Source organism: Epinephelus fuscoguttatus, linkage group LG17, assembly GCF_011397635.1.
Source record: "Epinephelus fuscoguttatus linkage group LG17, E.fuscoguttatus.final_Chr_v1".
Taxonomy (NCBI): domain Eukaryota; kingdom Metazoa; phylum Chordata; class Actinopteri; order Perciformes; family Serranidae; genus Epinephelus; species Epinephelus fuscoguttatus.
The window spans coordinates 14507813-14532998 of NC_064768.1; the positions used below are offsets into that span (position 1 = coordinate 14507813).

The 25186-nt window shown below is 41.0% G+C and overlaps 1 protein-coding gene and 1 long non-coding RNA gene across 2 annotated transcripts; one reads left to right on the forward strand and one right to left on the reverse strand.

Annotated features, from left to right (window-relative positions):
- Window positions 1-2026: 2026 nt before the first annotated feature.
- On the forward strand, window positions 2027-25008 carry eppk1 (epiplakin 1). Its single transcript, XM_049602658.1, is given in 11 exon segments — window positions 2027-2146; window positions 9238-9368; window positions 11477-16937; window positions 17045-17227; window positions 17229-17308; window positions 17311-17370; window positions 17373-17461; window positions 17463-17627; window positions 20835-20962; window positions 22034-22995; window positions 24070-25008. Coding segments are annotated over 9 exon segments (7278 nt in total). The 5' UTR covers window positions 2027-2146; window positions 9238-9368; window positions 11477-11490; the 3' UTR covers window positions 24234-25008.
- LOC125904951 (uncharacterized) lies at window positions 19193-23790 on the reverse strand. Its single transcript, XR_007451601.1, has 3 exons — window positions 23679-23790; window positions 22500-22604; window positions 19193-19293 (listed from the first exon to the last, which is right to left on the reverse strand). It is a non-coding gene; the product is annotated as an uncharacterized LOC125904951 (long non-coding RNA).
- Window positions 25009-25186: the final 178 nt, after the last annotated feature.

The window sequence follows — 25186 nt, forward strand, 5'->3', positions numbered from 1 at the left end:
TTCCTGATCCTCTCTGCTACTCCCATTTGATATGACCTGATCAAGAGCAGCAATGCGGACAGTGTTTATCATCAAACAAGACTTTAGATGCCTTTGTCCTTGGACAGAGTCAGAGTGACCCTCCAACAGTGTCCATCAGTGATCAATATGTTGAATCACAGATTTTAATGAAACTCAGTGGAAGGATATAGTTCGGGCCATGGAATAACCCAGACATTTTGGAACGGATCTGAATTACAGGGCGGATACACTTATTATTTTTCACCTCTGCGCTTTCTAGGTGCTCTTCTAGTTTACTGAGTTGTCGTCGTTATCGAGACAACCAGATTGACTTTTGGTTTCATGCTGGACACAAAGAACAGGCTCCCGGGTGAAAGTCCAGTTTCTTTGACCCATCCACCTCCCCTTTTACCAGTCCAATGTGGACTTTCTCACTATTTATATTAGCAGTAGTTGCCCAGAGTGTCAACATATGCCGTCACCTGGGTCGTTTCATACCGCCACTAAATGTGTTTCTGTGTGTCACTGTTTAAGGTCGACAGTCCACTGACCAAGTGGTGTTATTTGATGAGTTGGCAGTAAGACTGGGTTGGAAATACACAATCATGGCCCATGAATCAATTAATTTTAAAGGACAAATTTGGAGCCCATCCTGTAGAAAATCAGATTTTTCAAAAGAGTGAGTTCTTCACCTTCACCATGGAGGTAATGTTTCCTGTTCTGTTTTTTTGTTTGTCTGTTTGTCAGCAGGATTACAGAAAAACTACTGACCTGATGTCCTGTAATCTCGGTGGAAGGGTGCAGCATGGAGCAAGAAGGTACTTATTTTTGAGTGGATCTGAATCTCTGGGTGGATACACTAATTATTTTTCACTTTCGTTAACATTGGGGTAGGTCTGTGCCTTTCTAGCTTATTGAGTTTTTCCAGTGATATTTTCAATGATATGTTGAGCCATTTACAATAAATTTGCTAATGGGTTCATTTTGTTTTATAAAAATACACAATTATGGACCATGAATAAGCAAATTTTAAGAACAAATGTGGAGCCCTACCTGTAGAAAATCGGATTTTTTTAAAAGACTGACTCCTGCTCTTATGAGCCACTAATTTTCTCTGCAAATGAGGTCATGTTTTCTTTTTGGTTTGTTTGTCCCTTTGCAGCAGGAGTGCAGAAAAACTACTGACCCAACTGTCAGTGAACTTGGTGAAAGGGCGTAGCATACAGGCTAAGAAAGAACCCATTAATTTATGAAGCAGATCCCAATCACAGGGCGGATATACTGTGAGACATGACATTTAGGTGCCATTCTTGTGTTCTCACGCTTGATTGAGCAAACTTCGTTGTCACCTGTTGCAGTAGACACCTTTTTCCACCTGTACATTAGTCACTGATTACTGTCAGACTTCAGCATTGTCATTATAACATGACTTATGTCTCTGCATCTGGTTTGTGCAACACATAGCAGATGTTTTCTGTTCAAGTTGTCTTGTTTAGTGACGCAATTGATTTCTTAATGAGGAGAAAAAGCCCCTTGGCTCTCCTGATCTGTCAAGTCTCTGCTGTTCAAAATTGAAAACCTGCCAAACCTGTGGGAAGTTCACACACAAAGACAAAGCTTTGTGTAACCACAGGGCATCCGGCTCCCCTCGTCACTGCCTGGCTAATTAGATAAGGAAGATGAGTGTCTGCATCGCTGCTCACTTTTAAAAGAAAAATCATTTCAGTAAAAGACAAAGAGGATGGAAGAGCCTATAATCTTTAAGACTTACACTACTTACAATCCATTATTTGAGCTCTGGTTAAATGATAATCAGTTTAATAAATCACTCACCTAAAGTACAGTAAGAAAAGCTAAATCTAGTTGCTTGTTATTGTTTAAGAGCACAATGGAGACACACTGAGGAAGTCTGCAGGAATTCCTGACATCCTGAGCTCAGAGCAAAGAGATCTCTAGCCTTTACTCCCTCACAGTCTGAGGAGAGGAGGGTGTTCCTCAGAAGGGGAGGGACTTAAAAGCCTGACCTGCTGTATATCTGACCAGTGAGCACAGCGGACTCCCTCAGAGATGTTGGGAGTACCTCACAATGTCTCGCACACCAGCTGAGACCAACTGCTGACTAGCGCTAACCACAGTGAGAGTTGAGGTAAGAGCAGACTTTATAAATATTGATGATTAAGAATTCAGTAGTTTTATTTGTTTCTGAGTTCCAAAGAAAAGGATCAGTCTTCACCAGGAAAAGCTAACCTTTTCAGTGAAAGTAAAGTGCAGCTTAGTTTCTTGTTGGTGGGAAAGAGATAGTGTCAAAACAGCCAAGAGTGAAAGAATAACTTTGTATATCTTGTACTGTCAGCCAACACCCCTCTGATAAAAAGGGAAAGCAAACATTCCTCACCAATTACCTTTGACCACACTTGTTAAAACAAAGTTTGATGCAATGTAGGCTGCATGTCACCGCTAACAAGTCTGAACACTGTGTCTGCACCTCAAGGCTGTTGACACACATAATGACAATCCTACATTTTCCAGTTACAGAAACTGTTACGCAACAAATGATATGCCATCATCCAGTCTTGTGTCTTTTATTGCTGCAAGGGTGTCAAGAATGCCGTGATAAAGATTTGAGCGTTGTAAGATGTGACGCAACGGGCCACTTATACTGTGTGTAACCCAAAGGGAAGGAGAAATTTGCAGAGAGGTGTTAATCTTAAGATTGGTCTACAACTTCTGTTTCTTCAAAGTACAAAGGTGGCAGGTCCACTGAGTCGTGGCAATACATGTCTTATTCAGACAGATTCTTGGCTAAGAAGAAGCTACAGTTAGAAGCCTTGAAACACATCCAGACAAGTAGGTGTAACATGTCAGTCATTATGCAGTTCATGAGAAAAGTTTCACTTTTTGCAGTAAATCAATGTCAGTGAATCAGTTTTACTTTTCTCTCAGTGCAAGAATATATGCCTTTTTTCTTATTAAAGGGACAGTTCACCCTCAAATTAGGTCACGGGTCATGATTTCTGGAATGAGACATTGCTGTTGAGTTTTTCAAATTTCTGGTTTTTGGGCCCCTAGAACACCACCCCAAGTGCCCATCTAGTTTCATTACACTGGAGAGAAGACAGACATCTCTACAGCTGATACCTCCAACAATCTGCAGCTCACACCAAAACAATCTAGATTGATAAACAGCACTACAGGTGAGAGGAAAAATATGCACTTTTGATTTGGGGATGACCTGTCCCTTTAAACTACAGGTATCAAGTGTATTTTAAAAAGTTGTCTATGTCATGAAACACCTGGTCAAAGTCAAAGGCAACTGGATTGAAAGAATGAATGCAAACGTAATTTAGCTGTCTCATGACCCGTTAAAGTAACTGTGGTGCCATCAAAATTAAAACTGTAAAGTTTAATGATTAATTGACTAAATGTTTGTTAGGAAATTAATGTGAGAATTTGTTACCTTTTTCTTGTTTAAATTACTGTAAATGAAATATTTTGGTTTTGGACTGTTGATAGGTCAGACTAAGATATCTTATGATGTCACAAGATGTTGTCTGCTGTTTTATAGATTCAGTCATTCTTTATGGTCCTCTAGAGCAGTGGTTGTCAAACTTTTTGTGCCCAAGGCACACCAAAGAGCAAGCCAAAATCTCAAGCCACACCTGCATTTATCTGTGCACAACAGCCTCTATAACATGTGTTATCACTCTTATCACGACATAAGACAATACATGACAAGACTAAATAAGACCTTTCATGATACTGTCTTTCCTTCGATGGTATAGGTCGTCTTTGCTGGTGCTTTGTTGTAATTTTCTCCGTACAATAAAGCGATCCAATGTCCCACTCACGGTTTTCTCCTTTTAAATGTTGTCATCTCTCACACTAGCTGCCAACTGGGGCTTTTTATGTGTCACGCACTTAAAATTCCCACACAAGAACGGCGACAAATAGGTTCCCCGTTAAGGTCTTTTATATTAAATTAAATTACATTACATTGTTTAGCCAGAGTTTGCCTCTTTATTAGGAAATGGGTGCACACAACATACTGATACAGTCAATTAAAAATTAATTCATAACTTCTTGTGTAGGCTCAGTTGAATATTGCAATAATAATGTGTGGTTATCACAAAATCCTACGGCACACTGAGATTGGCATCACAGCACATCATTTGAGAACCACTGCTCTAGAGGAACTTGGCTTTCACAGTCACAGTCAAAGCGAGATTTCTTGCATGGTAGTTGTCTGCACCTGCAGCCAGAGGGGAGGAGGATGAAGCAGGGTTCGAGGGGTTTTGTGCTCTGCTCAGTGCTTTGCAAGTGGTGGCAGTGTCAGTAAGGGCTGGCAGGTTGGAGGTGGGGAGGCCAATTATTTTAGGAGCTTGTTTTTATTGGTGGGGGTGAGCATGGTGAAACAGCAGCTGGGGCAGTCCAGAGGGATGGGTTCAATAAGTTTATGAAACAGAAGGAGCAGGAGATCACATGAATACTCAAGAACATAACTGGCAAATTAATAATTAGCTGCAGCTCAAATTAGGATTTCTTTATAAACATATTCCAAACAGATAATGAGGTGTGTCTACACTCCTGTACTCCTACAATCTAATGCAAACCAATTGTTCTGCCATAAAGCCTACATGTACGTTTTTTTGTTGACACTGTCACAGAGGTGTTGATTGAATTATAAGCTTTGGCACTGTGGTGTTGTAATGGACTGCGGTATATTTAGAGCTGTTTCTAGCCCCAACTGATGTATTTAAATGGGAGGAAAAAAATAGAAACACATCTCAATATAATGTAGACCAGTACAACACCTTTACCCATGACCTTTAAGCTACTGTTGGTAACTTTTACAAAAATAACTTTTTGTCATATTTGCTGAAGCTGTAATTATATCCTGACAGTAGTACATGAGACACATAACCCCCCTGCCTCCTCTTAGTGCCCCTAATGGCATTTGCAAGAATCATTAAAACAATCAATCGGAGCTGAGGAGTCGCAGCTGTCAGTCATGTCAATCACTCCTATTCACTCCTAGTGACTACAGAATTGTTGATATACCTTTTTATTAACATTTAACTGAAAACACTACCTGTCTTTAATATTAACCAAAGTGCTTGTGTTGTCTAAACCTGAGACAGATTGAACACAAACCTGAAGTTCTGATGTCAAAGTCTTACACTTTGTCTACCCATACCTATACCCTGAAGAAACACTGTCTCCTGAACATGATCCAGGCAGCCATTACATTGCCATAACAAGGTAATAAAGAAAGCAGTTTAGTTACACACAGATGTAATTTCTAGGAGACTGGGTTGGAACTCAAACCACCAAACATCCATAAAAATTCTGTTATTGCATTGACTATTTCTCACCTATATTGTTTTCAGAAACATTTTAATGTACTGTTTAGTTGTAAAATGAGAAAGTTTGTGACCCAGCCCGCTGACGGTGCTCAGAGCTTTGTTCAACTGCTTCCAACACAGTGGCTGGGTCAAAAAACTTTCTTAACCGAATCTTGATTCATACTTTATTAGCTCTGCCGAGTCTGACAGTTTTAATGCATTTCATGGAGCAACTGACATGATTGACAGGTGCGTTAGAGACTCCTCAGCTCTGATTGGTTGTTTCTGTTTAGGTGCGATAGGTTCTTGCAGATGCCATTAGGAATACTATGAGGAGGAGGATAAACGTGTTTTGTTTTTTTTTCACAGATTATCTGTCTGTCTGTCTGTACTACTGTCAGGATTGATGAACGTTTCATCAAACATGACAAATGGTTATTTTTATTATAAAACTTACCATCTTTCATTTTTAACACATACTTGAGTTTACACATTTCTGACAATGTCAACAACACAAGAACATTAAGAGGTTTGCAAAGATAGAGGTTATGGCATTAGATAGTACAGGTGTACCTAATAAAGTGGCCACTGAGTGTTTAACTATTGTTTGTACTTTAGAGTTTACTTGACCCAAAAAGAGGTGTATGCTAACTGCACTTGACTGATGCTCCCTCAGGGCAGGAAAGTGAATTTGACTCAATACAGTGAAGCAACGGTATCTTAACACTCTGGTAACTCTTTAGCTTAATGCAGATAATGTATTTGCCTTTATGATATGATAAGCGAGCTCCCATGGTGTAATAAATGTGAAATAAATGTTCCGCATATTTAAAATCATTCAAACATTTACAAAGTGGGTGACGGTCTCAAACAAAGCACAGAGATACTGCTGCACCGTGTGACTGCTGTTGTTGTACAAATTGGCAGGCTTCAGTTCACTTTACTTGAGAAGACATTTGTGTTACTTGGCCTGCAGCATCTCATAGTCATGATGTCGCAACTGCAGCATGGTGACCTCACAAGTGTTGCATGGCATGAAAACCAGTGCACACCTTGAGTCAACTGAGATTATGAATGACAGGAGTGTCCAATTTTTACTCATGAGTTTTTGTGCAAAAATGCTGGAATGACAGTTGGTGATTTCCATGCCATGCACCGAAGCTAATGAAGGTGATTTTCTGACAAAATTCCTACAGTGAGTAACATGTGGAAATAATAAAGCAAAGAATGGAGCCTTGTCTAGATGTACCCACTCTGTTGTGCATTAAAACAGTGAGCAGGTTTGTGAACTTTAAGGCTGAGTTTCCCTCCACACCCTTTTTTTCGGAGAGTGACATCATCACTCCTACTGGAGGCAATGACATCATGTATCATATAAAACACAGTCATTAACCTATCAACAAAAGGGGTGGAAAATGCCACTGGTTTATATGAAACTGTATTCTTCACACCACTTATTTGTGTGAGGTCATTTAAGAGGTGGATGTGTTCAAACTTGACTGTGATGGAGATTTCTGTTAGTCTTTTACAGTATAACTGTATCTTCTTATTTAGTTTTGAAGGATCCAGAACAGAAAAACATCCTCAAAGAATGTGCCACTGGAAAGATGGCCCTTTCATATAGATGCAAATACAGATGCAAATATTTTGAAACTGGTGCTACATGACAAGAGGGAAACAGAGAGCAAAGACTGTGGCATTCTCTTTTGCTTGAAAGGTAGAAAACCCACAATGACCATAATGCAAAACGTGACTCCAGACCACTAAACACTCCCACTGGTAGGTGATGTATGCAAACTCGTCCCTTTAATACAATGGCGGCCAGCTGGTAACAAACAATTTTGTATTACAGTTAACAGTTCAGGTGCAGGCAATGCAGTAACAGAGTCTTGGTTCATATTTAATCAGCACTGCTTAGTTTCACAGTTTGATCTCATTTTTTTAGCCTCCATTTTCAATTTTCAGGAAACAGTATGGCGCCTGCTTCCTGTTTATAAACTCTCACAATTACAGCTGAAAACATGTTAGGCGAGAAATAGGCAGTGCAGTAACAGAATCATGGTTTATATTTGATCAGCACCACCTAGTTTTACAGTTTGATCAGAGTTTAAGAGAGAGGGGGGCGGGTTTGTCTACTGATCCACTTCTATACTCATTGTGTTCGCAGTGGCGGCATGAGTAATAAAATGCAAAAGTACAGTCTGTAGGTTAAGCAGTCTACAGTAAAGCCAATAGATCACAAGACTACTTGTCCGTGAAAGGAAGTGCTCTCAGGGAAAATTTACCAAAAATGATCCCAACTCTGCAGCTTAACAAGCAATTTAGCATCTTTCAGTTCCTTCTGGTTCACCTTCAGTGCAGCTGATTCACACATACCATCTACATCATTATGATACTAAGCTGGTAGAAAATTTGCAACGTGGCTGTGTAACTGATGCGGAATTGAGCCATCTACAGTCTCTCTCTCTCTCTCTCTCTCACACACACACACACACACACACACACACACACACACACACACACACACACACACACAAGTGGCTATAGCCATAACCAATGGATCACAAGACTAATTGTCTGTGAAAGGAAGTGCTCAGGGAAATCCCACCAAAAATTATCCCAACTCTGCAGCTTAACAAGCAATTAAGCATCTTTCACTTCATTCTAGTTCATTTTCACTATTCGTAACGCTGCTTTCAGCAAAAAGAACTCTATTAACTCCACTGTACATGCCACTCCACTGCACTACAGTACTCCAACATAGTGGAGTATTTCACAACAACATAGACAGGCAGGAGCTGGTGGAGACGAGACACAAAGGTAAAGGGAGGGTGAATATTGAGGATTGTAATGATGAGGTGTGAAGCCTTAAGACCTGCACAGTGTTTGTGTTTCAGCTTTTTCCATGCATGTTGTCACAACACAGGACGTCTGGCTGTTTCAGTTTCAAAGCATTACGTTTACTAATGCCAAAGCAAATACATGATTCTTGTGAAGCGAGTTCATTACCTGTCAGAGAATCATTTCTAATCTGTGCCAGGGCGTGATGAAATGAGAAGAAAAAGTTCATACCTATTACTATATTTAATTTATGTGCACCCTTGACTAATGCAGGGATTATGTATAAGGAAAGCTAAAATACGAATTCAAAAAAACAGGTGCTGCAAGCTATGTAGAATAAAGGCCTCAATTTGAGTTACTGTGACAGTACTGTACAATGTTTCACTAGATAAATATCTTTTTATGTATTTCTCATTGAATTAAAGGTATTTCAAATAATTTTAAACTAATTAATACTTTTATTCACATGTCCCATATGCATCACACTTATTGTCTACACCAAAATGCCTCTGTACTGTCAAAGTGAAAATACTATTCATGTGACAAAAACATTTAATTCCTCTTTTCTGTTAGCCGGGCAATTTACTTTAATAGCGAAAGAGCATTTGTATCAATTGAGATTACTGTATACAACATCAATATAAATGTCACTAGGGTTGGAAATTAACATTTTTGACCACCTATCACTGGATTCAACAGTCAACCAGCAACTTAACAGATTATCATTGGTTTTTTTTGGCTGGTGAGTGAAGCAGATCTAGCAGCCACTTGCATATTTTACCAGCATTTGGCTGATGCTGATTTCCTACCCCGAATATAACCCTTGTTATTATCTCGCTTCGTCTTTGTTGATAACTTATCTGATATCTGGTATGATTTTATGGTGTTGTTTTGGACCAAATAAATAAACTAGGTAAATAAAAGGGTGCAATATATATTACAACTACAATAAAAAAATAAAGTTATTAAATAACAACAAAGCCAAATGATAATCATGCTTGTGAGGAGGAGATTGTGTAAACAAAAAGTTTTTTTACTTGCCTTATCTCTACAGGGACGGAGTTTCAAAGTCTCAGGGCTCAGACCATAATAGCCGAGGTACCTTTGGTCTTCATCCTGACGTTGGTACAGCTAGAAGCATCCAAGGATCTGAGGCTGCCCACAGAGTCATAAGGAAGCTAAAAGGTTCGAAAGACAGACCACATATTGTAAAACGTATCTTTTGGGATCCATTCAAGTTCACTTCTTACTTTAAAGCAAACAAAAAAAACTTTACCTTCTGTTCTTGCACAGGCACTGTTGATTTGAAGGCTGTGTACCTGAAAGTATTTTGCCGCAGTATATTCCATATTCACTCAAGGGCCAAGGTGCAACATTTGTTTGTAGTTCATCTGCATTCCCCGAAAAAGTGCTTGCATTACCTGGGGGAAATATATATATATATATATATATGTATATGCTGCAATTCTAAATTAGCATAAGACAGCTTTAGTAAACATCATGTTCACATTTGTCTGTTTGAAATGCTTTAAAGATGTAAGCGGCTCCTCCCTTCATTCAAGAAGCATTTGCAAGGTATTCTAGGTAATTTAGGTATATACATCACATTAGTCTAGACCAGGGGTAGGCAACCTGTGGCTCCGGAGCCACATGTGTCTCTTTAGCCCCTGTCCAGTGGCTCCTTGAGCCTTTGAGAAAAGAAGTCTATAAAAATTCATTCTATGAATCCAAATGTTGCTGAACCTCAATAGCAGTGGCTGGTTAGCTATGGATGCCAAATCCCAAAAAGTAAATTGAATAAAATAGAGAATGTAGTAGTGCGTGAACAGATTTGTTTGCTCTCACTGCCAGCTCTGCAAAATTTAAGTACCAAATAATCATAAATTGTGCCCTGCACAGTGGCCACCTTGTGGTAAAACATATTAACAAATGCTTATTTAGACCATAAGTATACGCTAATTTAGACTTAGGCTCTTTACCTTGATTATAAGGCTCAAACATGTTTTGCGCCCCACACAGATTTTTTCAAATTATTTTTGGTCAAAAATGGCTCTTTTAATGGCAAAGGTTGCAGACCCCTGGTCTAGACCAAAAACACACTTTACCTTTGGCTTCTTCTAACCAATACTACCAATACTACCAATAACCTACCAATAACCAACAGTACAAATTGTACATTCTTAGCCAAACAATACAAGGTTAAAATCAAGCAAGCTTTGCATTTGATGTTAACTTATGTATGCCGACATATAGGGAGGAATAAAAGTCAGCACAACAATGTAAACAGGATTTACAATATGTCCACAATTAGAAATAAACAGTGTCCAACACAGGGAACACAGTTCAAGGGAATGAAAAGAAATGAAAAACAACTGCAAGATAATGCAAAAGTATTAAAGGGAACTCCCACTGTGGCTTTTGGGAGATTCTATACCGCAGTAACCTTAAAAGCAGTCTACACCCTACACTTTCAATGAGATAAATAGGTGGACCTTAATGTCCACTTAAAGTGCAAGAAAGACAGAGACATAACTGTGAAATAAAAAATCATTTTACAAAACTTCTTACTACATCGTTTTTGGAGAAATTCTTATTGATATGCACTTTATAAATTTAATATAAATTTAGATGAAAAGAAATCCTACCTTTGTCAAAATTATATATCAGTTTTTGTTGAGACAGTTTTAGAGAGGTGACCATTAAACTTGGTTATTTTGGAGGCTGCAATTAGTTGTGCTGTTGAACTGTATAATGTTACAAAGAGAGAGGTTTCCAAAATAGTATATTCTTCTACAAAATAGATGGACTCACACAACTGCCGCAGCAGCAGCCACAACCCATACAGTCTGTGGTGTGATGAAGTCAAACATGATGTTTGGCAGTTGGCAGTTCAAAATGCTGAGATGCCACCAAACCATTCAAACTGTTCGAAAGTATGGCTAAACTACACACCACTCACTGCTAACATTACAGTTATCCATACAAGTACTCTGTTGGTATCAGTATAACTTCAAGAGCACTGGTATTGGTAATGGTATCATATATTTCTAAATGAAATCATTCTCTACTTCTCTGTGTAACGCAGTGCAATTCAACAGCAACATAAACTCCAGCCTCAGCTACTGAGAACATTTCTTAACATTATGTGCAGCTGGTAAAAGGCATGTAATTTCAATCCTGTAAATAGTCTCTTTATAAGCAAATTTGTTTAAAATGTTGAAGTGGACCCAAACATTTTTTCTGTTGCATGCAATATCCAAACCAATTTAAGCAACTGTTTTTGTGTTACACAGCCCTTTAGGCCAAGATGGAGCCTAAGCAAAATGGCCACACAGAAGTCCACGGACCTGTGGCTGGCATATTTCTGGAGAAAACAAAGGAGAAGATTACCATATATCAAGCCATGAAGAAACGCCTGCTTAAGCCAGGAACAGCATTGGCCCTGCTTGAAGCACAAGCAGCCACAGTGGGCATCGTAGATCCGATAAATAATCAAATACTTCCAATTGCAGATGCTGTTAAGGAAGGAGTAGTTGGACCAGAGATGAAAGAGAAACTCCTAGCAGCAGAGAAAGCTGTCAGTGGCTATGTAGACCCCTACACCAACCAAACGATATCTGTATTTCAAGCCATGCAAAAAGATTTAGTCCCAAGAGATTATGGATTGAGGCTGCTGGAAGCACAGATCGCTACACAAGGCCTGTATGATCCTATTGAGAAGACAAATATTTCGGTTGAATCGGCGATTCAAAAGGGCTACTATGAAAAAGGTTTGCTCAATGAACAGATGTCAGAGCTCAAAGTGTTCTACAATCCAAGTTTGCAAGAAAATCTTACCTATCAAAGCCTCCTAGAGAAATGCACTGTGGAGCCTGAAACAGGCCTGTTGCTCCTTCCTGTTTGCATCACCTTCAAAGGTCTGCGTAGAGGTATTTCCTCCACCGAGCTCCTTGAATCAAAGATCATTGATGAAGAAACATTCAATGACCTTCAGAAGGGAAAGACCACAACACAGGATGTGATGTTGATGGAAACAGTGAAAGAGTACCTGGAGGGCAAAGGCTGTATCGCAGGCATTGCTATACTCTCTTCTAATAAGAGAATGAGCATTTATCAAGCCATGAAGAAAGGTATACTGATGCCTGGAACAGCACTAGTTCTACTAGAAGCACAAGCAGCAACTGGATTCATGATTGATCCTGTAGAAAACAAAAAATACACTGTGGATGAGGCCGTCAAAAACAAACTTGTTGGCCCAGAATATCACGCAAAACTGCGTTCTGCTGAGCGAGCAGTAACTGGATACAAAGACCCATACTCAGGTGAAACTATATCCCTGTTTCAAGCACTGTCAAAAGACCTCATTGTAAAGGAACATGGCATACGCTTGGTTGAGGCACAAATTGCTACAGGTGGAATAATAGACCCGATCAACAGTCACAGACTACCAACAGAAGTGGCGTTCAAGAGGGGATATTTCAATGAAGAAATGAATGCCATACTAGAGGACTCAGGAGATGACACAAAAGGGTTTTTTGACCCAAACACAGAAGATAATCTAACTTACCTTCAGCTGATGGAAAGGTGCGTCATTGATCCCATTACTGGACTGTGCCTCCTCCCTCTTCTCGATAAGTCAGATGGGCTGAATTTCAACTTCATTGACTACCAAACTAAAATGATCTTCAAAGAGGAGAAGGTGAACGTGACATGTGGGAAATATGAGGGGATGACAGTATCTCTGTGGGTACTCCTGATGTCAGAATACTTTGATGAAAACCAGAGGCGAGACATCATTCAAAAGTACAGGGAGGGGAAGCTCAATATCAAGACCATTGTCACAATGGTTCTGGAAGTCATAGAGAAGTCTGTGAAAACAACTAATGTTGTCTTTGAGGGCATCAGAGAAACTGTCACAGCCAAACAGCTTGTGGAGGCAGATATCATTAGTAATGAGGTTCTGGAGGATCTGAAAAAGGGGAAAATGACGGTGAAGGAAGTGATAGAAGATGAAAATGTAAATGCGTTCTTACAGGGGAAAGACAGCATTGCAGGCATTCTGCTTCCTGATTCTCGAATTATGACCATCTACCAGGCCAAACAAAAAGGAAAACTGATGCCAGGAACTGCCCTAATTCTACTGGAGGCACAGGCAGCAACAGGGTTCATCATAGACCCTGTTGGAAACAGGAAGTTTTCAGTGGATGATGCTGTTAAAGCAAAAATAGTGGGGCCTGACGTTTGTCAAAAGTTGCGCTCAGCAGAAAGAGCAGTCACTGGATACAGAGATCCATATGATGGCAAAATAATCTCTTTGTTTCAAGCCATGCAAAAAGATCTCATCGTAAAAGACCATGGCATTCGACTCCTGGAGGCACAAATTGCCACTGGTGGGGTCATTGACCCAGTGAACAGCCATCGCATTCCTGTTCATGTGGCTTACAAGAAGGGATACTTCAATGAGGAAATGAATGAGATCCTGAGTGATCCGAGTGATGACACCAAAGGATTCTTTGATCCCAACACCCAGGAAAACCTGACATACTTGCAGCTTATGGAGAGATGTGTCAGAGATCCTAGTACAGGTCTGTGCCTCTTGCCACTCAAAAGCCAAAGTAAAAAAATCAACATAGATGACAATATTAGGGAAACATTCAAAGCAACAACAGTTACTGTTAAGTATGGCAGGTTCAAGGGCAAGCACACAACACTGTGGGATCTTATCAATTCAGAGTATCTGACTGAAGACAAAAGACAGGAGTTTTTCAAGCTCTTCAAGTCAAGGAAAATCACAGTTGAGGAGCTCATTGTCACCATTTCAGAGATAATTGAGACTAAAGAGATAAAACAGCAAACAGGGCTAAAATTTGATGGTCTTAGAGGAAATGTCTCTGTTGTGGATCTTCTGGATCTTGAAATCGTGGATGAAAAAACATACAACTGTTTGCTCGAGGGAACAATGACAAGTGCTGATGTGATGGAAATGGACGATGTGAGAGCCTACCTAAAAGGGAAAAGTTGTGTGGCTGGGGTGGTACTGCAACCCTCTAACCAGAAGCTAAGCATCTATGAGGCACAGAGAGTTGGCATTCTCACACCTGGCACTGCCCTTTGCCTCCTTGAAGCACAAGCAGCCACAGGGTTCATTGTTGATCCTCTGAAAAACAAAAAACTGACAGTGGGACAAGCTCTCAGAGAGAAGGTCATTGGTCCACAGATGCATGAAAAGCTTTTGAGTGCAGAGAGGGCTGTCACTGGTTACAGAGATCCATACACTGGTCAAAAGATCTCACTCTTTCAAGCCTTGCAAAAGGATCTCATTGTTAAGCAGCACGCCATCCGTTTGCTTGAGGCCCAGCTTGCTACAGGTGGTATCATTGATCCTGTGAAGTGTCTTCACTTACCCCTTGAGGTTGCATACAGGAAAGGGTATTTTGATGCAGAACTTAATCAGATCCTATCAGACCCAACTGATGACACAAAGGGATTTTTTCACCCAAACACACAACAAAATCTGACATACATGGAAATGTTGGGTAAATGTGTAAAAGATAGGGAAACAGGACTGTTTCTCCTGCCACTGAATGACAAACCAAAAGCTACAGAAACAAAGCCAAAAATGTACACTGATGCAGAGATAAAGCAAGAGTTTCAAAAGACAGCTGTGACTGTATCAGTAGGACGCTTCTCAGGAAAATCTGTCTCTCTGTGGGACTTGATCCACTCTGGGTACTTTACAGAGGATCAGCAGCTTGAATTCTTTGAAAAATACAGAAAAAGGAAGATAACCACACAAACCATAACCACATTAGTGATTTCCACCATTGAAAAACTGGAGAGTGAAATTCCCAAAACAATAATGGGCCTGAGAAAACCTGTTTCTGCACAACAACTCCTTGATTCTGATATCATTGATGCAGATACATTTGAACAAGTGAAAGAAGGAAAACTATCCCTTGAAGCACTGATCCAACGTGAATCTGTGAGACGATACCTAAAGGGAACTGGAAGCATTGCTGGAATTAAGGTTCATCCGTCACAGAAAGTAATGAGCATATATGAAGCAAAAAAGGGGGATCTGTTGACACCTGGCATTGCACTTGAACTGCTTGAAGCACAGGCTGCAACAGGATGGGTCATTGATCCTCTCACAAATAAGTTCTATGTTGTTGATGAGGCAGCAAGGGAGAAAGTAATCGGACCAGATGTACTTGAGCAGCTTCTCTCAGCTGAACGAGCAGTCACTGGCTACAAAGATCCATACACAGATGCAACAATATCACTGTTTGAAGCCATGGATGAGCAGCTGATTCAAAGAAATAATGGCATTCGTCTCCTTGATGTACAGATAGCAACTGGAGGAATCATTGACCCAAATCAAAGTCACAGGCTGCCTGTTCATGTTGCTATTAAAAAGGGATACCTGGATGAAGAAATGAGCAAAATTCTGGTGAACCCAACTGATGATGCAAAGGGATTCTTTGACCCAAACACCAAAGAGAACCTCTCTTACCTTGAGCTGATAAAGCGATGTGAGAAAGATCCTGGAACTGGGCTACTTCTGCTACCCTTGTATCAAGACGAATCCCATGAATTTCACACAGATGGGCAAATAGAGCTTGCGTTCAAAAACAAAACTGTCACTATTGATGCAGGAAAATTTAAAGGCAAAGAGGTGACACTGTGGGAAGTGCTGCTCTCTGAATACATATCAGAACGAAAAAGGGAGCAGCTCATACAACAGTACAAAACAAGAACCATGACAATAGAGGAGATCATTGAAATACTCACCGTTATCATTACTGAAGTATCATCCAAAGAAAAAAAGTTCAAAGGACTAAGAAAGCAGGTCTCAGCTAGTGAGCTGTATGAGTCAAAGATTATCTCAAAGGAGCTTTTTACACAAATTATACAAGGTGAAGTAACTGAGGAGAATGTTAACAAAATGGAATCGATTCAGAAGTACCTTGGGGCCACAAATTGTGTAGCAGGCGTCAGAGTTGAATCTACAAAGAAAGTTATGAGCATCTACGAAGCCAAGACCAAAAGTCTGCTGACCCCTGGCACATCTCTCGTGCTGCTAGAGGCTCAGGCTGCCACTGGCTTTGTCATTGACCCCGTGAACAACAAGAAATTGTCTGTGGAGGAAGCTGTAGCTCAAAGAGTGGTTGGCAGCGAGTGGAAAAACAAACTGCTTTCAGCAGAACGGGCAGTTACAGGATACAAAGATCCCTACACTGGAAACACAATTTCTTTGTTCCAGGCCTTGCAAAAAGATCTTATCGTCAAAGATCATGGAATTCGTCTCCTGGAAGCGCAAATTGCCACAGGAGGCATAATTGACCCAGTGCACAGTCACAGAGTACCTGTACAGGTGGCATACCAAAGAGGTTACTTTGATAAAGAAATGAATGAAATTCTGTCTGACCCTGATGATGACACCAAGGGCTTCTTTGATCCAAACACTCAAGAAAACCTCACCTATCTTCAGCTGGTTGAAAGGTGTGTCACAGACCCAAATACAGGCCTAAACTTACTGTCTATTGTAAAGAAAGGTGAGTTTTATTTCTTTGTTGATGAGAAAACAAAACTCATTCTGAAATCTACAACAACAACCAAGGCAGGAGGGAAATACCAAGGGACAACAGTGTCTCTGTGGGATCTCCTCTACTCCAAATACATCACTGAAGAAAAGAGAAGAGAGCTAGTGCAACAGTACAAGTCCGGATCAATCACCATTGAACGCTTCTTGAAATCATCCTGACAATCATTGAGCTGCAGACCATCACAACCTCACCACCATCAATGGTCATGTGCCAACCACCAGAAAGAAAAGTGGACAGCAGCACAACAAAATCTACCATCACCACTACAGTCACGGAGACAACTGAAGTTGAAAAATTTCATGGAATCAGAAAGGATGTCACTGCTACTGAGTTGCTTGAATCAGAAATCATCAATGAGGACCTTTACAAAGATCTTACTGCTGGAAAAGTCACAGTGACAGAAGTAAGTGAAATGGACTCAGTGCGCAAATACCTCGAGGACCAATTGCATTGCAGGAGTGTACCTGCAGTCCACCAAAGAGACCTTAAGCATCTATGAAGCCAAAAGCAAAGGCTTGCTGACCCTGGTACTTCTCTGGTTTTGCTGGAGGCTCAGGCTGCCACTGGCTTTGTCATTGACCCGTGAACAACAAGAAATTGTCTGTGGAGGAAGCTGTAGCTCAAAGAGTGGTTGGCAGTGAGTGGAAAAACAAACTGCTTTCAGCAGAAAGAGGCAGTTACAGGATACAAAGATCCCTACACTGGAAACACAATTTCTTTGTTCCAGGCCTTGCAAAAAGATCTTATCGTCAAAGATCATGGAATTCGTCTCCTGGAAGCGCAAATTGCCACAGGAGGCATAATTGACCCAGTGCACAGTCACAGAGTACCTGTACAGGTGGCATACCAAAGAGAGTTACTTTGATAAAGAAATGAATGAAATTCTGTCTGACCCTGATGATGACACCAAGGGCTTCTTTGATCCAACACTCAAGAAAATCTCACCTATCTTCAGCTGGTTGAAAGGTGTGTCACAGATCCCATCACAGGCCTTAGCTTACTGGTAATTGTGAAGAAAGGTGAGTTTTATTTTTTTGTTGATGAGAAAACAAAACTCATTCTGAAATCTACAACAACAACCAAGGCAGGAGGGAAATACCAAGGGACAACAGTGTCTCTGTGGGATCTCCTCTACTCCAAATACATCACTGAGGAAAAGAGGAGAGAGCTAGTGCAACAGTACAAGTCTGGATCAATCACCATTGAACGCTTCTTGAAATCATCCTGACAATCATTGAGCTGCAGACCATCACAACCTCACCACCATCAATGGTCATGTGCCAACCACCAGAAAGAAAAGTGGACAGCAGCACAACAAAATCTACCATCACCACTACAGTCACGGAGACAACTGAAGTTGAAAAATTCCATGGAATCAGAAAGGATGTCACTGCTACTGAGTTGCTTGAATCAGAAATCATCAATGAGGACCTTTACAAAGATCTTACTGCTGGAAAAGTCACAGTGACAGAAGTAAGTGAAATGGACTCAGTGCGCAAATACCTCGAGGGAACCAATTGCATTGCAGGAGTGTACCTGCAGTCCACCAAAGAGACCTTAAGCATCTATGAAGCCAAAAGCAAAGGCTTGCTGACCCCTGGTACTTCTCTGGTTTTGCTGGAGGCTCAAGCTGCCACTGGCTTTGTCATTGACCCCGTGAACAACAAGAAATTGTCTGTGGAGGAAGCTGTAGCTCAAAGAGTGGTTGGCAGTGAGTGGAAAAACAAACTGCTTTCAGCAGAACGGGCAGTTACAGGATACAAAGATCCCTACACTGGAAACACAATTTCTTTGTTCCAGGCCTTGCAAAAAGATCTTATCGTCAAAGATCATGGAATTCGTCTCCTGGAAGCGCAAATTGCCACAGGAGGCATAATTGACCCAGTGCACAGTCACAGAGTACCTGTACAGGTGGCATACCAAAGAGGTTACTTTGATAAAGAAATGAATGAAATTCTGTCTGACCCTGATGATGACACCAAGGGCTTCTTTGATCCAAACACTCAAGAAAATCTCACCTATCTTCAGCTGGTTGAAAGGTGTATCACAGATCCCATCACAGGCCTTAGCTTACTGGTAATTGTGAAGAAAGGCGAGTTTTATTTTTTTGTTGATGAGAAAACAAAACTCATTCTGAAATCTACAACAACAACCAAGGCAGGAGGGAAATACCAAGGGACAACAGTGTCTCTGTGTGGATCTCCTCTACTCCAAATACATCACTGAGGAAAAGAGGAGAGCTAGTGCAACAGTACAAGTCTGGATCAATCACCATTGAACGCTTCTTGGAAATCATCCTGACAATCATTGAGCTGCAGACCATCACAACCTCACCACCATCAATGGTCATGTGCCAACCACCAGAAAGAAAAGTGGACAGCAGCACAACAAAATCTACCATCACCACTACAGTCACGGAGACAACTGAAGTTGAAAAATTCCATGGAATCAGAAAGGATGTCACTGCTACTGAGTTGCTTGAATCAGAAATCATCAATGAGGACCTTTACAAAGATCTTACTGCTGGAAAAGTCACAGTGACAGAAATAAGTGAAATGGACTCAGTACGCAAATACCTCGAGGGGACCAACTGCATTGCAGGAGTGTATCTGCAGTCCACCAAAGAGACCTTAAGCATCTATGAAGCCAAAAGCAAAGGCTTGCTGACCCCTGGTACTTCTCTGGTTTTGCTAGAGGCTCAAGCTGCCACTGGCTTTGTCATTGACCCCGTGAACAACAAGAAATTGTCTGTGGAGGAAGCTGTAGCTCAAAGAGTGGTTGGCAGTGAGTGGAAAAACAAACTGCTTTCAGCAGAAAGAGGAGTTACAGGATACAAAGATCCCTACACTGGAAACACAATTTCTTTGTTCCAGGCCTTGCAAAAAGATCTTATCGTCAAAGATCATGGAATTCGTCTCCTGGAGCACAAATTGCCACAGGAGGCATAATTGACCCAGTGCACAGCCATCGAGTGCCTGTACAGGTGGCATATGAGAGAGGTTACTTTAATGAAGAAATGAATGAAATTCTGTCTGACCCTGATGATGACACCAAGGGCTTCTTTGATCCCAACACTCAAGAAAATCTCACCTATCTTCAGCTGGTTGAAAGGTGTATCACAGATCCCATCACAGGCCTTAGCTTACTGGTAATTGTGAAGAAAGGTGAGTTTTATTTTTTTGTTGATGAGAAAACAAAACTCATTCTGAAATCTACAACAACAACCAAGGCAGGAGGGAAATACCAAGGGACAACAGTGTCTCTGTGGGATCTCCTCTACTCCAAATATATCACTGAGGAAAAGAGAAGAGAGCTAGTGCAACAGTACAAGTCTGGATCAATCACCATTGAACGCTTCTTGGAAATCATCCTGACAATCATTGAGCTGCAGACCATCACAACCTCACCACCATCAATGGTCATGTACCACCAGAAAGAAAAGTGGACAGCAGCACAACAAAATCTACCATCACCACTACAGTCACGGAGACAACTGAAGTTGAAAAATTTCATGGAATCAGAAAGGATGTCACTGCTACTGAGTTGCTTGAATCAGAAATCATCAATGAGGACCTTTACAAAGATCTTACTGCTGGAAAAGTCACAGTGACAGAAGTAAGTGAAATGGACTCAGTGCGCAAATACCTCGAGGGGACCAATTGCATTGCAGGAGTGTACCTGCAGTCCACCAAAGAGACCTTAAGCATCTATGAAGCCAAAAGCAAAGGCTTGCTGACCCCTGGTACTTCTCTGGTTTTGCTGGAGGCTCAGGCTGCCACTGGCTTTGTCATTGACCCCGTGAACAACAAGAAATTGTCTGTGGAGGAAGCTGTAGCTCAAAGAGTGGTTGGCAGTGAGTGGAAAAACAAACTGCTTTCAGCAGAAAGAGGAGTTACAGGATACAAAGATCCCTACACTGGAAACACAATTTCTTTGTTCCAGGCCTTGCAAAAAGATCTTATCGTCAAAGATCATGGAATTCGTCTCCTGGAAGCGCAAATTGCCACAGGAGGCATAATTGACCCAGTGCACAGTCACAGTACAGGTGGCATACCAAAGAGGTTACTTTGATAAAGAAATGAATGAAATTCTGTCTGACCCTGATGATGACACCAAGGGCTTCTTTGATCCAAACACTCAAGAAAATCTCACCTATCTTCAGCTGGTTGAAAGGTGTGTCACAGATCCCATCACAGGCCTTAGCTTACTGGTAATTGTGAAGAAAGGCGAGTTTTATTTTTTTGTTGATGAGAAAACAAAACTCATGCTGAAATCTACAACAACAACCAAGGCAGGAGGGAAATACCAAGGGACAACAGTGTCTCTGTGGGATCTCCTCTACTCCAAATACATCACTGAGGAAAAGAGGAGAGAGCTAGTGCAACAGTACAAGTCTGGATCAATCACCATTGAACGCTTCTTGGAAATCATCCTGACAATCATTGAGCTGCAGACCATCACAACCTCACCACCATCAATGGTCATGTGCCAACCACCAGAAAGAAAAGTGGACAGCAGCACAACAAAATCTACCATCACCACTACAGTCACGGAGACAACTGAAGTTGAAAAATTCCATGGAATCAGAAAGGATGTCACTGCTACTGAGTTGCTTGAATCAGAAATCATCAATGAGGACCTTTACAAAGATCTTACTGCTGGAAAAGTCACAGTGACAGAAGTAAGTGAAATGGACTCAGTGCGCAAATACCTCGAGGACCAATTGCATTGCAGGAGTGTACCTGCAGTCCACCAAAGAGACCTTAAGCATCTATGAAGCCAAAAGCAAAGGCTTGCTGACCCTGGTACTTCTCTGGTTTTGCTAGAGGCTCAAGCTGCCACTGGCTTTGTCATTGACCCCGTGAACAACAAGAAATTGTCTGTGGAGGAAGCTGTAGCTCAAAGAGTGGTTGGCAGTGAGTGGAAAAACAAACTGCTTTCAGCAGAACGGGCAGTTACAGGATACAAAGATCCCTACACTGGAAACACAATTTCTTTGTTCCAGGCCTTGCAAAAGGATCTTATCGTCAAAGATCATGGAATTCGTCTCCTGGAAGCGCAAATTGCCACAGGAGGCATAATTGACCCAGTGCACAGCCATCGAGTGCCTGTACAGGTGGCATATGAGAGAGGTTACTTTAATGAAGAAATGAATGAAATTCTGTCTGACCCTGATGATGACACCAAGGGCTTCTTTGATCCAAACACTCAAGAAAACCTCACCTATCTTCAGCTGGTCGAAAGGTGTATCACAGATCCCATCACAGGCCTTAGCTTACTGGTAATTGTAAAGAAAGGCGAGTTTTATTTTTTTGTTGATGAGAAAACAAAACTCATTCTGAAATCTACAACAACAGCCAAGGCAGGAGGGAAATACCAAGGGACAACAGTGTCTCTGTGGGATCTCCTCTACTCCAAATACATCACTGAAGAAAAGAGAAGAGAGCTAGTGCAACAGTACAAGTCTGGATCAATCACCATTGAACGCTTCTTGGAAATCATCCTGACAATCATTGAGCTGCAGACCATCACAACCTCACCACCATCAATGGTCATGTGCCAACCACCAGAAAGAAAAGTGGACAGCAGCACAACAAAATCTACCATCACCACTACAGTCACGGAGACAACTGAAGTTGAAAAATTCCATGGAATCAGAAAGGATGTCACTGCTACTGAATTGCTTGAATCAGAAATCATCAATGAGGACCTTTACAAAGATCTTACTGCTGGAAAAGTCACAGTGACAGAAGTAAGTGAAATGGACTCAGTGCGCAAATACCTCGAGGGGACCAATTGCATTGCAGGAGTGTACCTGCAGTCCACCAAAGAGACCTTAAGCATCTATGAAGCCAAAAGCAAAGGCTTGCTGACCCCTGGTACTTCTCTGGTTTTGCTGGAGGCTCAAGCTGCCACTGGCTTTGTCATTGACCCTGTGAACAACAAGAAATTGTCTGTAGAGGAAGCTGTAGCTCAAAGAGTGGTTGGCAGTGAGTGGAAAAACAAACTGCTTTCAGCAGAAAGAGGAGTTACAGGATACAAAGATCCCTACACTGGAAACACAATTTCTTTATTCCAGGCCTTGCAAAAAGATCTTATCGTCAAAGATCATGGAATTCGTCTCCTGGAAGCGCAAATTGCCACAGGAGGCATAATTGACCCAGTGCACAGCCATCGAGTGCCTGTACAGGTGGCATATGAGAGAGGTTACTTTAATGAAGAAATGAATGAAATTCTGTCTGACCCTGATGATGACACCAAGGGCTTCTTTGATCCCAACACTCAAGAAAATCTCACCTATCTTCAGCTGGTTGAAAGGTGTATCACAGATCCCATCACAGGCCTTAGCTTACTGGTAATTGTAAAGAAAGGCGAGTTTTATTTTTTTGTTGATGAGAAAACAAAACTCATTCTGAAATCTACAACAACAACCAAGGCAGGAGGGAAATACCAAGGGACAACAGTGTCTCTGTGGGATCTCCTCTACTCCAAATACATCACTGAAGAAAAGAGAAGAGAGCTAGTGCAACAGTACAAGTCTGGATCAATCACCATTGAACGCTTCTTGGAAATCATCCTGACAATCATTGAGCTGCAGACCATCACAACCTCACCACCATCAATGGTCATGTGTCAACCACCAGAAAGAAAAGTGGACAGCAGCACAACAAAATCTACCATCACCACTACAGTCACGGAGACAACTGAAGTTAAAAAATTCCATGGAATCAGAAAGGATGTCACTGCTACTGAGTTGCTTGAATCAGAAATCATCAATGAGGACCTTTACAAAGATCTTACTGCTGGAAAAGTCACAGTGACAGAAGTAAGTGAAATGGACTCAGTGCGCAAATACCTTGAGGGGACCAATTGCATTGCAGGAGTGTACCTGCAGTCCACCAAAGAGACCTTAAGCATCTATGAAGCCAAAAGCAAAGGCTTGCTGACCCCTGGTACTTCTCTGATTCTGTTGGAGGCCCAAGCTGCCACTGGCTTTGTCATTGACCCCGTGAACAACAAGAAACTTTCTGTAGAGGAAGCTGTAGCTCAAAGAGTGGTTGGCAGTGAGTGGAAAAACAAACTGCTTTCAGCAGAAAGAGGAGTTACAGGATACAAAGATCCCTACACTGGAAACACAATTTCTTTGTTCCAGGCCTTGCAAAAGGATCTTATCGTCAAAGATCATGGAATTCGTCTCCTGGAAGCACAAATTGCCACAGGAGGCATAATTGACCCAGTGCACAGTCACAGAGTACCTGTACAGGTGGCATACGAGAGAGGTTACTTTAATGAAGAAATGAATCAGATTCTGTCTGACCCTGATGATGACACCAAGGGCTTCTTTGATCCAAACACTCAAGAAAATCTCACCTATCTTCAGCTGGTCGAAAGGTGCATCACAGATCCCAAGACAGGCCTCACTTTACTCCCTTTGCACAAGTGAAGGAAAGAAAACATCTCTACTAGCATTTACTCTGATGTTTAGCTTGCATTATGTTTTAAAAACCTTTAGATGAGTCAAAATTGTAATTCATTTCATTTTCTCTGTTAGGAAGAACATATTTTTACTGCATGTTCCTTTTAAGTGAATTTTAGGTTGTCCTCTTAAGAGGATACATGCATATTGTACAGTGTTACTGTTAGTTATTCAAGGTTGAAGAAGAGTGATTGAAAAATTGTCATTTGAAGATTTTAATAATCACATAAAACTTCTACACATAGTAACTTAGTTAAAGCTGTGTTAGATGTGCCAAATGCCTGCTGTGAAAAAAACCCACTGGACTTTAAGAATTAACACATAAAAAGTACAGCATGTATTTGTTCTTGTTTTTAGTCTCTTTGTAATAACCAAATTATGACGTCCTTTAACTACATATATGGCAGAAACTGCAGTGTCAAACACTTCAGATTCATGTACTTATTTTCCTGTTTTAATGTTGTTTTTCATGGTATTTGTGGGGTCTACGGAGTTGATAGTTTTAACATGGATTTAACAGTATAGGGTTCTGCTGAACATAGTTTTTACCACTTATGTAGAAACTCAACTTAAGCTGTGTTTTTTAGCAATTAGGCAAAAGCTTTTCCTTCTGCAATCTTTTTTGTTTGCTAACTGTGCTGTGACTTGACCTCACCTGGAAGCCAGCCATGCACTTTTTTTGTATAACCTTTCTTGCTTGAATAGTTTAATTGGTGCTGCACAATAAACAACTAAGATTTAAGTACTTTATCACGTTTTTCTTTCAAGAATTTGGTTTGAACATTTTGAAAGTTTTGGATCTATCACTGGTCTTGATGTGTACCAGTTTTACAACACATACTGTAAAAGAATGTCCTGATTCCTCACATGGGTTGGAAAACGTAAGGAGTCCTTAAAGCACCATAACACTTTATGTTAAA